Source organism: Podarcis muralis, chromosome 1, assembly GCF_964188315.1.
Source record: "Podarcis muralis chromosome 1, rPodMur119.hap1.1, whole genome shotgun sequence".
Classification (NCBI taxonomy): domain Eukaryota; kingdom Metazoa; phylum Chordata; class Lepidosauria; order Squamata; family Lacertidae; genus Podarcis; species Podarcis muralis.
The window spans coordinates 27,653,046-27,667,201 of NC_135655.1; the positions used below are offsets into that span (position 1 = coordinate 27,653,046).

The 14,156-nt window shown below is 39.6% G+C and overlaps 1 protein-coding gene across 6 annotated transcripts in view; it reads left to right on the forward strand.

The window, feature by feature from the left end:
- The window catches only part of CEP128 (centrosomal protein 128), a 190,556-nt gene that overhangs the window by 61,012 nt on the left and 115,388 nt on the right, over nt 1-14,156 (forward strand). For 5 of the 6 annotated variants that reach the window (XM_077925062.1, XM_028718307.2, XM_028718298.2 and 2 more), the window contains exons 15-18: nt 626-790; nt 8,769-8,945; nt 11,118-11,177; nt 13,628-13,820. In XM_077925062.1, coding sequence (XP_077781188.1) covers nt 626-790; nt 8,769-8,945; nt 11,118-11,177; nt 13,628-13,820 — 595 coding nt within the window. The remainder of the gene's footprint in view (nt 1-625; nt 791-8,768; nt 8,946-11,117; nt 11,178-13,627; nt 13,821-14,156) is intronic. The other variant, XM_028718315.2, reaches the window with a different exon arrangement.

The following is a 14,156-nucleotide window of genomic DNA, read 5'->3' on the forward strand; positions in this document are numbered from 1 at the left end:
GGATTATGTAAACTAACTATTGGATTAATAAATATGGGATTACAGATAGAAAATGTAATTGCCTGCCATTTTATTTATCAATAATAGAATATTAGGTTATTTCAATCCTGTTTTCCAACCTGCTGGTAAGCAAGAACTTTATTTCTTATTTACCTCCTGTTTCCGTCTGACATTTCTGCATAGCTCCATCCCTTCTCCTTCATGAGAATGGACATACTTTGGGGTCTCATCTGCTTTCTTGTCAGTCTTATGTTAGTGTACAGAGTTACATAGAGGTATCAGGTTACTGTAAAGAAAAACTCTTTGGGTCCAATGTGGCAGTATGTTGGAGAGACATGGACAGCCATATTTTCAGCAGAAGGGGAAAGATAGAAGTGTCAAAGACAGAACTTAAAAGACAGAACTGTCAGCATACATGTATATTATATAGCAATAAAGCTACCTGATGATAAACAATTGTGGTGCCATTTGATATGTGACGTGGATTTTAAATAAGAGGCTTCCTTCAGATAAATCTGTATGAAACCCTCCCTCATTAAAATTGTTTCATAAAAGTTTGGCCAAGAAGTTGGGAACTTAAATAAGCATGGTCAACTTTGTTCTTTGTTTTGCTTATTCCCAACAGGCAGAGCTTGTAGAAGAGAGAAATTTGGTAAAAGCTCATCGCCGACAGGTAGAAAAGATGAAAATTGAGTGTGATAAGCTGGTGGAGGAGCTAAGCCAGAAGGAAGAAGAAAATTCAAAATTTAGGCGAAAATACCAGCTGATGAAACAAGAACTGGATGAAAAGGTAGAGTTCAGCTTCTTTAGGCTAGGACCCACCTTTTAGCACCCAGTTCTCTGCTTTTTTGCTATATATGTCATCTCTCTCGTTTTCCATCTTTTCTATCTCTCTGTCTCTCTATGCCTGACATTGTTCTGATTTACTATTTCTTTCCCCATCTTTATTATTATTATTCTTTTTAAAAAAGCTCTGTAAAAAAGATGTGCAACAAAATGGTGGGTGTGCCCCTGGCATGATATAGTTTTGGGTCCTGATAAGTTAGATGATGTCAATTTGCTGATGAGGAAAATAGCAAAAATAAATTTAAATGTATGTATATATATATATGTATATATGTGTATATATGTGTGTGTATGTGTGTGTGTATATATATGTGTGTGTGTGTGTGTATGTATATATATATATATATATATATATATATATATATATATATATATGTATGTATATATATGTGTGTGTGTGTATATATATATGTATATATGTATGTATGCGCATAATTTTAGCATGCAAAGCAGACATTCCTCAAACTTCTAACAGCCCATCCACTTTGAGAAACAGTCTGGAGGAACCAGATTATATGATTTCATTGGTAAAGCTAAGCAGGTTAAGAGGGGCCCTGAATTTAAACTAGTCCAAGTGTCGGTACTAAGATCAATTCCCTTATAACCAATTGCTATTTGCAGGTTAGCCCTTATCATCCGGATGATGACATGCTGCATGTCACAGGCAAGGAATTTAAGCTACAAATGCAAACCTCACCAAAGCAACTTGGAAAGCAAGAATAAATAAATGAATCTACTCCTACCGCTTTAAAATCCAATCCAGAAAACAGGTTGTCTGCTGTAGAACTGGAGATGGCCCAGTAATGAACCGGATGAGATCCATTAAACTGATGCTCAATCTTAATAATACTGAGGCACTGTCAGTAGGCGATTCCCTAGACTGGATGGATGGGAGGTTGCCTGCTCTGGATGGGGTTTCACTGCCTCTTAAGGAGCTAGTACATAACTTGGGGGTGTTTATGGATTTCTTGTTGTTGCTTGAAGCTCAGGCGCCCCTGGTAGCACAGATTGCCTTCCACCATCTTTGGCTGGTGGCCCAGCTCTGCCACTATTTGGATATGTGAATGATCAAATTTAACAAATGTATATTGTTTTCTGTCCCATCACTCCACCCCACCCTGAATGCATATGTTAGAATTTTGTTGGGAACTCTGGACTTAATTAATTTTGGAATTTTGGAATTAATTTTGGGCACAGATTGTTTGTGAACTTCTGTCATTCTTGGTGGTGATCATGCTGGTTTGTGGTGTCACATACAGTAATGACACTTTTGGGAGCATGCAATAGCAACACTTTCTCCCCCCCCCCCCATCTTTTAAAAATTATTTATACTTTTCTGATTTATACATTTCACTGATTCTACAATCATTTTGACATTTCAAAACTTGACTTCCAAATTAACTTAATTTGTTCATTTATTCATCTTCTTTAAATATGTATTTTTACGAAACTGCAGGTTATTACAATAGTCCTGCCAATGTTTTTCTCTGTTTACAATTGATCTGTAAATATTCAATAAACCATTTCCATTCTTTTATAAAAAGTTTGTGATCTTGATTTCTTGATTTCTTATTCACCATTTCTGCATATTCCACAAGTTTTTGTATCCATTCTTCCTTTGCTGAGGCTTCTTCTTCTTTCCATTTTTGGGCAAGTAACATTCTTGCTGCTGCAGTCGTATACATGAATAAATTTCTATACATTTTAGGTAGTTCTGTCCCTATAGTTCCCAAGAGAAAAGCGTCTGGGGTTTTTTACGAACGTTATTTTAAACATCCTTTTCATTTCATTATATATCATTTCCCAGTAAGCCTTAACCTTACAACAAGACCAGCACATATGATAAAAAGTACCTTCTTTCTCTTTACATTTCCAACACTTATTTCATTGAGATTTATACATTTTTGCCAGTTTACTCGGTGTTCAATACCATCAATATATCATTTTCATATCATTTTCTCTTAAACCATAACACGCTGTAAATTTTATATCCATATTCCACAGTCGTTCCCATGCTTCCATGTCTATATAACAACCAATATCTATTGACCAATGTAACATTGAAGATTTTACTTGCTCATCCTTTGTCTCCCATTCCAATAATATTTTATACATTTTAGACAGCAATTTCATATTACATTCCAACAGGTCTCTTTTGGGGAACACAAACACTTTCTGAGTAATTATTTGCCTCTTTCTACAATGATAGCTTCAACCTCATTTGGATGTGGGGGGGGGGGGGGATAACTGGAGTTCCCCAAGTTAACCTTGAAGTGAACAAAACCTTTGCAACCCCAATTGAATCTGATTCCATGGAGGGGCAGAATATCTAAAGTTTTGCAGGAAGTACTGGAGTGATCAGAACGCCTTGAACTCTGCACACCAAACAAGCATTTAAAGAAGTCTTTCTGGCTTGCCTTTCTTTGACTTCTCTGTGCATATCAACCTTTTTCTCTGAAAGACTTCAGTTTGCTCCCTATTAAATCTGTTGTGCACTAAAAGCTTTGACACCTCTGCTGTTCATTTGTTTAGTCACCAGGTTTTCGCCTGTTCCTTGTTTTCTTCCAAGCATGTTATTCCTTGTTATTTGGTGTTTTCCAAGAGAGCTGTGCTTTGCAGAAGATGTGCTTTGTCTGCTTGTAACACCAAACCTCTTTACTCTGCACCAGCACATTCTACTTTAAAACTTCTGGTAATGCTTTTGAACATGACTCCTTATTAAACATTCTGCGGGACGTGGCAGGAATAGGCGACAGAATTTAACGGGTTCCAAGTATATTAGCAGGACGTGACAAATGAATTATGTGATGTTCCAGTTGAAAGCTTTGAACAAAAACATTCTGCCCTCTTTTAATAAAATGTAGGTTCATCCTGTAATTTGAAAGACTCAGAGATAGCACCCCAACAGAAGATGCTTATGGTTTTCTGTGTTCTCCAGGCCATTAAACAACCAAAGGTTGCTTAAAGCTTTGGCTTGGAAATAAAGTTGTGCCGGTGCATACCAACCATTTCCATTCCCAAAGACTGACATGGCCAAGCTGTGTTTGGATTTGCGCTTTCTGATGACAGGCATTCTGATGACTCTTCTTGCTGCATGGACGTAATTAAAGAGAGAACATGAGAGCACGGATTCCATTTTTACCAAATCAAAATATTTATTTGAGTAAAAAACAAAAAGGGAAAAGAGAGCGAGCGAGAGATGATTGGATCCTTACGGTTGTATTCTTTGGATCTGATCTGAGCAGCTGCTCAGGACTAGCTCTTTTATAATGTCAAAGAAAAATCTATTAAATGAGAAAATGTCAAACGAGTGTTCACATTCTGTTTTTCATTTTGTTTGAGAGCTGTTTAACTTTACTTATTAAATGTTGTAGGGGAAAAAGTCCCTCACAAGCAATTGGGAGAAACTGAACCATTGACCCCATCCAAAATATGCAAGCGAAAGCCTTTGGGGTTTCTCCCCACATGCATAACAGGGCTGTACTTTTCTAAAATAAACAAGTCAGTCTATAAGAGCAATTGGCAAATAGGATTATATGACGTACATGAAATCCCTTTGAGGTCTTCTCTTTTTCCATCCTGCAGCAACATCCGCTTCCATTATAACATTGGGCAGATTTTAGTGTTACATCAGTGTCTAAAATGCAGGAGACGATCAATTATCACAATCCCCATTGCATCTAGTGAATATTAAAAGTGACCATCATGATGATGATCCATAGTCAATGATTTTATTTCTGTATTTGTGTGTGGAATTGAGCTATTCTCCTGTTTGGGGGCTTCCCAAAGGCATTGGGTTGGTCAGTATGGAAAACACAGACTGACTAGGCCTTCAGTCTAATCCAGCAGGGCTCTTCTTATGCTACAATGATAAGTAATCACTTATTGTCTACTATCACTGAAGTTTTGGCTTTTACTGGGGCTTCTATTGGATCACAGAAAACATTGTAGGTTCTTTGGAGCTATTATTCTTTCTGCTGAAAAATCAAGTTAAAGTAGACTTTGTGTGTGTGTGAGCACACAAAGGCCAGATGTGTTTCAACATGAAGTATTCATTAGTGGCCAAAAATATGACCAGATAATATCTTAGACTTCAGAAGGAAAAGAATTCTAGAATTGGGACAAACCTCATCCGTAGACAGGATGTTTGATTCCTCTCAGCTTCTCTTTCTAGCTTATATTGTTACCATAAATATTATTTCAAGAACATCAAAAAGCCTTAGTAGGGTATACAGCTGTTGTTGTTGTTTCTTTTACCTTAACTCTATCTTTCAGCAGCTTATATTCTATTAAGGAGATGCTTTAATGTTAAGTTTTGTGCTATTCCCCTTCCCCCAGTAACATAGATAGGGGCGCATACATGATTCTTCTTCTCCCGCCCCACCTTGTGTGAGGAGTCTGATACCAGCTGCTGTGCAGGCCTATTGTTGGGGTCAAAGCACTTCCAAAGTTGGCAACGTACCCTGGTTGGTGCTGGTATAGACAAACCTTCCTTTCATTTAAATAGCTGAAGATATATGTGGAATCATCTTTTCCCAGACAGTGTGAGCTCCTCTGGTCTATAGTCAAATGGCTTCCCTGATCTAGAGTGCCTAATACAATTCCTTCAATGCAGCTGTTTGTAGACTATCTTGTTGTAACTGCCAATTACTTCCCTGCTTTCAAAATTGAAGCATTATTGGTGGTGATAGTGCTCTGTTTCTTTATAATGTATGGCCAGAATTGAGGCTTTTTTTATTTAATTACCTCGAGTGTGCATTTCGCTGTAGATTTTTCACAGAAGCAGACCTACAGCACAGTACTTCTGTGCTGGGATATTGTCACTGAATTAGGAACTGAATGGACTTTATTTCCTGACCATCCATTGGACTTTAATTTCTCTTGATATGTTCTGTTTGCATTATGTGTTGGTCTACACTTCGTGAGAATTTTATGTTGAATTGTGTTTGAAATAGAAGTTACATAGTCAAAAACAGCCTGTTACGTGGTGTGTGTTGTTACCAGGGTATTGTCACCTGCACAGGAAACTGTGTTTCCATATTTTAGCCTCACACCATTTGCAGTTTTCCTGCTGTAAACTAAAAGTGTCTGGGATGTAAAATATCCCAAGAAATCACTTGATTCCTGGGCTTGCTTCCCCATCCCTCACAGCCAATATAACCTGTTATCCCTCCTGACACAAAAAGTGAGCAGGAAAGCAGGTTGAAATAATCATACAAAGTTTTTTATTTGAAAGAAGAAGAAAAAGCGCCCAGGCAACAAAATATCCCAAGAACTCTATTAATCTTTGCCATGGGGTGCTTTGCTGTTGTTGTCCCAGCCTAGTGGAAAATACTGGAGTGAAAATGGACCATGGTGTTTTTCACATGAAAAAGTGATCCAAGGAAACAGACTTAAGTGCTCATCTTCAGTCACCACACACACAGCTTTGTTTTGGGACACTTACTAACCCGAGATAAGTAGCAATTTGACTTGGGATAGCAAAATGTGTAACCGAAGTGTTGTGCAACTTGGTTTGTTTAGATTCATTATTACTGGGAACTTGGGGTGGGGGTGGACCTGCTCTGCAGCAGGCCAGTCTTCTTGGTTCACTGACAGATCCTTTTGCCCTTTTCTACAGCCAAAAAGGGTTCCCGGGGTGGATTAGAAAGCACTACCGCCTCTGCTCTCAGGCCTACAATCTAAAAAGGCAATGTAAAAGAGAAAACCATTTAGGAGGGAGTCAGAAATAAGCAAACTCTGGTACTAATTCTTAGTTACAAGTTCTTCTAATGACCAACTAAGGTAGAAAAATTGAAGGAGAGGAGGATTCTTGCTGTTTCCGTGGGTGGCCCCGAATCCCTTGTTTTCTTTCTCTTTGTTTCTCCTTCATTGTTGACCTTGGCTATTAATTGTTTGTGCAAAATGCTTCTTTTCTTCAAGGTTCCCTATCACTGTCCCTGATCATATATTCCTGGTTCTGCGGATATGGCCGCAGGGTGGTGTTGTCCGTGTTCTTAGCTGAGGCTTATATGTTGCTGATAATGTGCTGTGACTGACTGCTGAATTACTTGGAATTGTGTCGTCCTGTGTAACTTTTGAGGGCAGAGCTTTGAGCCAATAATTTGGTTCTCCCCCCCCCCCCTCGTAGGCAAAAATTATTATGCAGGTGCAGAAAATGCCACTGAAGAGAGACCAAAGGACAGGATTCTGAATGAGCTCCATTCCTTCCCCCATCATGTCCCAAATGTCCCTGATTATTCCCCCTTGTACTGGTGCTGCTGCTGCAGTTCTATATTTCAGGGATAGGGTTGCTTTGTTAATATTTTGCTGACGCTTTAAACTAAGCCGTCGTGTGGTTTGGGCAGTTGTCATCTCAGATGAAAGATGTCAATTGAGAGCAAACCTCAGCAATGAAGTGTAAAATTAAATCATTTTGCTTTTGGATAAATCTTCAGATGTTAGGCAGGATTTGCTCTCTAGGTTCTGCTTATTTGCTAGATGGAAGAATTTACAAAGACGACCAACAACTGCGACTCTCCTTGCCAACTCTGAAAGAAATAAAGGCAAACCAAGCTGCTACAATAAAGGCTCCCATCCTGTTCTCCCTGCGTGCTACTGCTTCTGACTGAGGCTGCCTAAGTGATGCTGGCTCTTTTCCAACTCATTTATTCCCTGATGTTGTGTTTTCCACTTTGGCTCAACTTTCCTTAGCACTCAAATGCCAGCTTAACTCTGATCCACTAACATAATAAATACTGTACAGTGGTTGAAGTGGAAAGGTCCTGACCTCCTAGAGGAATACACCCCTCTGCCTTTGTTGTCTATGTATGTTGGTGAGTGTGGGGTCTTTAATTAACTAGGCCCATGTTTGCCGGTAGCATACTTGGCCTAAAATTATAGGGTTCTAGGAATCTGTTTGGCTGTAGTTGCCCACAAATAATGGATTAAGGCCTTTAGCAGAGAACATGTTGATGCAGTGAAATCCTTGTTTTCATGTTTTCATCCATTTTCAGTGACCCAGATGTTGTTGTTGTTGTTGTTGTTGTTGTTATTATTATTATTATTATTATTATTATTATTACTTCTACTACTAGTCAGAAGGTCAGCAGTTTGAATCCGTGTGATGGGGTGAGCTCCCGTTGCTCTGTCCCATCTTCTGTCAACCAGTGTACTAGTGCATGTAGATAAATAGGTACCGCTGTAGTGGGAAGGTAAACGGCATTTCTGTGCGCTCTGGCACTCGTCACGGTCCTCCGTGCGCCAATAGCGGTTTAGTCATGCTGGCCACATGACCCGGAAAGCTGTCTGTGGACAAATGCCTGCTCCCTTGGCCTGAAGCGAGATGAGCACCACACCCCATAGTTGCCTTTGACTGGACTTAACTGTCCAGGGGTCCCTTACCTTTACTATTACCTTATCCGACAAAAGCTTTTTACCTTACCTTACTAGTAGTATTTATAATCTGCCCTTTTCGACTAAAGGTCCAAGGGAAGAAAATATACAGAGACAAACCAAAAATTAAACGATAAGATGCTTGAACTGTTCTTTTGGTATGCAGTTTTAAATGAAATCAATCTGACAGCTCCTTGGGGTTTGACTGTAGTGTGGACAGAGCAACTCTGCTGAACGTTTGACTTTGACTTGCTAATGTGGCAACTTACAAATTATTCTCCCCTGCACTTTTCTCTCACACCCCTTCTTGGTCAAGTTTTTCACTACCAAATGCAATTCTAGCAAAAGGACACATCCCATCAATTGTAGGCTATTTTGGGCACAGCATGTTCAGTTACTCCTTATGACAAGTGCACAGTATTGATTTCCCTCCACCCTCCCCAGAAGCATAGATGTGCTTGTGCGTTATGGTTTCTCACTGTTTTGGAAGTTCAGATATTAACTGACAGAAGAACTTTTAGTTCATATGATGTTATTTTTTGCTTTAGAATAAAAGGACATTCGGAGAAGATGATCACTTAAGAAGGATAGAAGAAGACAGATTACATCTTCATGATCAACTGAGAAGCCTGCAAAATGAACAGGAATCCATCCTCTCTATGATAGGAAGTGAAATCGATGCAGCTTGTGAAGTCCTCGCAAGGGATTCAGTGGAGAAATTCACAGTAACTATGAGTTTTCAGTTGGCCTTAGATTATAATCTTGTTAATTACATGGACATAACATTTTATTCATGGCTGCTTGTTAAACTTACTTGTGGATGTTTTATGAAACAGAAGATTAGGAGTTGCACTTGATAATCTTCTGCCTTAAAAAAATGCAATTGCTATTTTAGAAATATGTCTCAATAATTCATTTGTATCTAACTTGTTGGCCGATACCATCAGCTTTATTCAGCCTAGCTCATGCAAACGGTAGAGGAGGTAGTAAAATTTAAGACTGCAGGTCAAGGATTGCATGGTTGAATGAAAAAACCCTTTACATAGAAAGCTGGTACATCAAAGAAAAGCTTAGGCTGACAAGAATTCTTCCTGACATCTAATTTTCTGTATACAGGAAGCTTAATGTGTAGTTGAGCATTTGCTCATGTGAACTTCTCATCTATACTATAAACCAATACAGCCCTGGAACAGTTTTACTATCTTATCTGCTGTGTGTGTAAGCCGTGCCATTAAGAGAAGTGCATGTTTTAGGTTAGTAGTGGGTCTCCTGTAACAAATGGCAGCCTATTTCTCCTGACCAGTGTTGCATAACCTCTCTGACAGACTGTGGCTGTTCTTATTGCTATTGTTTCTACAAGGTCCCAGGGCATGTTACAGCAATTCAGAACACAAAATGTTTCAAAAGAATAGGGTGGGACCAAATGCACATAGAAAAACATAGTTTGCTGCGGCAGCTAGACTGGTGACTGGGAGCGGCCGCCGAGACCATATAACACCGGTCTTGAAAGACTTGCATTGGCTCCCAGTACGTTTCCGAGCACAATTCAAAGTGTTGGTGCTGACCTTTAAAGCCCTAAACGGCCTCGGTCCAGTATACCTGAAGGAGCGTCTCCACCCCCATCATTCTGCCCGGACGCTGAGGTCCAGCGCCGAGGGCCTTCTGGCGGTTCCCTCATTGCGAGAAGCAAAGCTACAGGGAACCAGGCAGAGGGCCTTCTCGGTAGTGGCGCCCACCCTGTGGAACGCCCTTCCAGCAGATGTCAAAGTGATAAATAACTACCTGACATTCAAGAGACATCTTAAGGCAGCCCTGTTCAGGGAAGTTTTTAACATGTGATATTTTATTGTATTTTTGGTTTTTATGGAAGCCGCCCAGAGTGGCTGGGGAGGCCCAGCCAGATGGGTGGGGTATAAATAATAAATTATTATTATTATTATTATTACATTAGTCACCTCACTGTTTTCCTTTCTAAATGATATTTGTATATTGAAATAGGGTCTGGTAGCCCTATCCCATTCGTGCTGTGTGTAATTTCCTTTTTGTGTCAAGCAGTTTGTGCTCTTAGGAAAGATGATGCCTACCAGCGCTAGACACACATAATGTAGCCATGCTGCTTTAGCGGATCATGAAGCGAATGCTAGTCATACTTCAGAGTAGGCCCATTTAAATTAATTGATGTGAAAAATAGGTTCAATAATTTCAGTGGGCTACTTTGAGTGGAACTTAATTGAGCGCAAACCATCAAATTTTATATTTAATTACTATTAAAAAACCAAAATAAGCACGCACACAAGCCAAAAGTATACCAGGTTTTTTTATTCTTATTACACATTCACTGGGTACAACCCCCCCCCCCCCTTTCTGAAGCATGTCAGGGAAAACCTCATAAGGACCTATTGATAGCAGCATGTGATTAACTTTTTCTTAACCCTTTCAGAGGTAGTTTAAAAGCTGCCCTTTCTATTTTATTTTTTTACACAATTTGAAATATTATTCATCAGGGGAACAAAAGTGACAAATCTAATCAACAGCAACAAGGTGGTATCACCACCATCACAATGACAATAATAAATTGCTACAAAGTCATGCACAAACAAACAATAAAAATAATTATATTGTTACAAACGGTTAAATTGAGGTTTCTGTTGTTACAATTTTTGTGTAAAATAAATAAATAATCTCTCTCTCTCCCCCTGCCTTTCCTCAGGTTACAAAAAAATGTCTCTCTTTCTGGGAGATGTCCTACTATACCCAACAATTAGGCATGCTACAGAAATAAGTTGCTCAGGCCTATTGAAGAATTACTTAGACTAAAATGGGCATTTTAATTGGCATTTTTACCTAGCCTTGTGTGTTAATTTACCAGTGTTTGTTCATTTTCAAATATGATTTAGGCAATATCACTTACACCTGGGGTACAGAATGACCCTCATCGATGGCTGGCAGAAACAAAGGTAAATACTGCTTTTTAGCAATTAGGCTAAGATTTGGCTACATTTCTTAATCCCTAATGTGTTTAGGGTGCATTGCACAGAATGCATCTTTCTTACATGTACGTTGTGTTGGCTTAAAAGACCAAACCAATGATTGGTAGCTTCTGCTATTGCTTTTCCCTTTGGTAACTTTGTAAGCAACTTTTATCATGTATCTTTTAATCGTCTTAAATTTCGCACGAGCTGAAAGACTTTTTTTGCTGGTTCATGAGACAAGACCTATCCCCGTAGTATATTAGGGTCACAATGAGGGGAGGAAAGTTGACCGTCTGACTTGGGCGAAATTGCATTTGTTTGCTAGCAAGATTGCCTGAAGTTATTGATGGGCTAGTTTGTAATGCACATGGGCCAGGAGTGAATATTGCCATAAATACTGGAGATAAGAGTTTGAATTGGAGGACAATGGCTGTAGAGGAAACCGAGTCACTATTCAGATTGTTGATGCTGAAACCCTAGGCGCAAGCATCAAGAAGACCTTTCAGAGGACATGTAGTAATTGATTCATAAATCTGCCAGTTGAATTCTTTTTAGTTATTAGTAGGTGAGTCTTGAAATGAAGGGGCCTTTGGAAATACCGTTTGCACCCCAAAACCAAACAGCCTTAATAATTGGTTTGCAAGAAATATGGCTTTACTCACTTGCTCTTTCATCGCCTGAGTTCCTTGCATTTACAGATGAACACTCTAAAGAGCTCAAAGGCATTGACTGCTGTGGGGTGAGCCCCACATGCACAGTACAGCTTCTGAGGCCCCCTTTACTGAAGCAGCTCCCTGTAGCCTCTTAGAAACTGCTCCTAAATCTCAAGGAAATTGGGGTGCTACCTCCCATTAAGCATGAGGAGCTGCATCTGGTTGGGGATGGGGGTTGAGCGAAACCAGTGAATTTGAGGAAGCACTTCCATATTCTTCAAAGTGTTCTTTAGATCCTGGACTTTGACATGCTCACGACATTTTAATATTGGGAGTACGTGAATGACAAATAGAAGATGAATTAAATGGCATGGCAAACAAGTGCTAGCCCTTACTGAGGTATTTACTTTCGTATACAGACTGAAGAAATTAAGGATTCGGGGTAATTTTCGTGGAATTATGATCTGTACCATCTGTATTTGTGCCATTAGTGATCTACTTGCATAGATATCCACCCAGGAAACATTTATCAGTATATTGTTCATTCTTTATGCTCAGTATAGCATAGTAGTCCTTGTTCACATGCCACAATAAGCCACTGTTTGTTTGAAACCATTTCTTAATTGTTTAAATATACCGGTAAATATAAATTAGAATTATTGTGCAGTTTTTGTTTTTGTTTTAGAAAACCTGCACATTAGTGGAGAAACGGGACAAAAGGACTTATGAATGAATATATATGAAACTTGGGTGCAACATAAATAGAATCAAATAGCATATTTTCTTCTGTATTTTATCATAGAATACACATTTTGAGCTGATAATTGAATAATAAAAATCAGAGAAGTTCAAAGACTAACTACATTCCAGTCCACATATGTGTGGAAAGTGCAGATCATGTTAGTTTGTACAGTGGTACCTTGGGTTAAGAACTTAATTCGTTCTGGAGGTCCATTCTTAACCTGAAACTGTTCTTAACCTGGGGTACCACTTTAGTTAATGGGGCCTCCCACTGCCGCCACACAATTTCTGTTCTCATCCTGAAGCAAAGTTCTTAACCCGAGGTACTATTCCTGGGTTAGCGGAGTCTGTAACCTGAAGCGTCTGTAACCTGAAGCGTCTCTAACCCGAGGTACCACTGTACTGGAATTTTCAGTAATTGGTTTAGTCAGAGCTGAATGTAGTGGTAACCTTTTGATGCAGTAGTGCCAAGAGCATCGCCAAATGCAGGATGTATCCATTTACAGCATACTTCTACATACAGGAAAGAATCAAGAAAGCTGAATCTGTGTACAGATTTGCCTTGATGGATTATGGAATCTGTCAGCTTTCAGCCATTTTATTACTTTTTGAAATCTGTCCTTAGCCTCAGGACTTGACAGGAAATAGAATTTGCCAGACTTGGATAAAGCCTGTATTGGGGTTTGTAAACTGCCCTGGCAAACCCGCAGAAGGGCTGTGAATCCCACCCGGCCAATGAATACATCTCACTTGAGAAGACCTGAACCAAAACTGATGAAAATTTTAATGAGGCGTGAGGGGAGGGGTGAGAGAAAAATGATGGGGTGGGAATCAGAATTGTAAAGTTGGAAGGGACCAGTTGCAACAGAGGAATCACAACTAAAGAACCCTGAGAGGGCTGGCAGGACTTTAAACTGGAAAAGCTTATTTTAGCCTATTGCATTTTGAGTTTGGCAAAGCTTTGTCGTAGAAGTGCGGTTGAGGAAGACTGCAGTAAAGGCCCTTTCTTGTTAAGTATTATGCAAATATGTTTTCTTCTAGACAAAACTAAAGTGGTTGTGTGAAGAAGTGAAGGAGAGAGAGACCAAGGAAAAGAAACTGCGGCGTCAGCTGCTGCAGAACCGAGAGCAGTTGAAACGCCTGACCTTGAGCAAAGAGTCTGAGCACCAAAACCTCATAGGCCAATTAGAAAAGCGGGAGCAGCTCCTGGATGAAGTTTACCAAGAGAGGAAAGGTGAGCTTGACAGGCCGTATTCATTAAAAACAAAATCTTTCTTAATTTCCCAGGTCAGTTCAACCCTGATTTATCTAACAGGCAGTAAACATTCCAGTTCTGCAGTCCAGAGATACAAGTTATCAGGAACATGAAGCTGAAAATGGCAGCCCCATGTCAACTTCCTCCCTTACCGTCCATGACATATAGCACAATTTCTTTCATGTTCTGATGCCCATTACTCTGCACATTTCCTCCAAACACACAAACACACACACACACACACACACACACACACACACACACTTTGACAGCATCAGCCAATGATGTGGAGCAAGGGTGTGGAAATACACAATG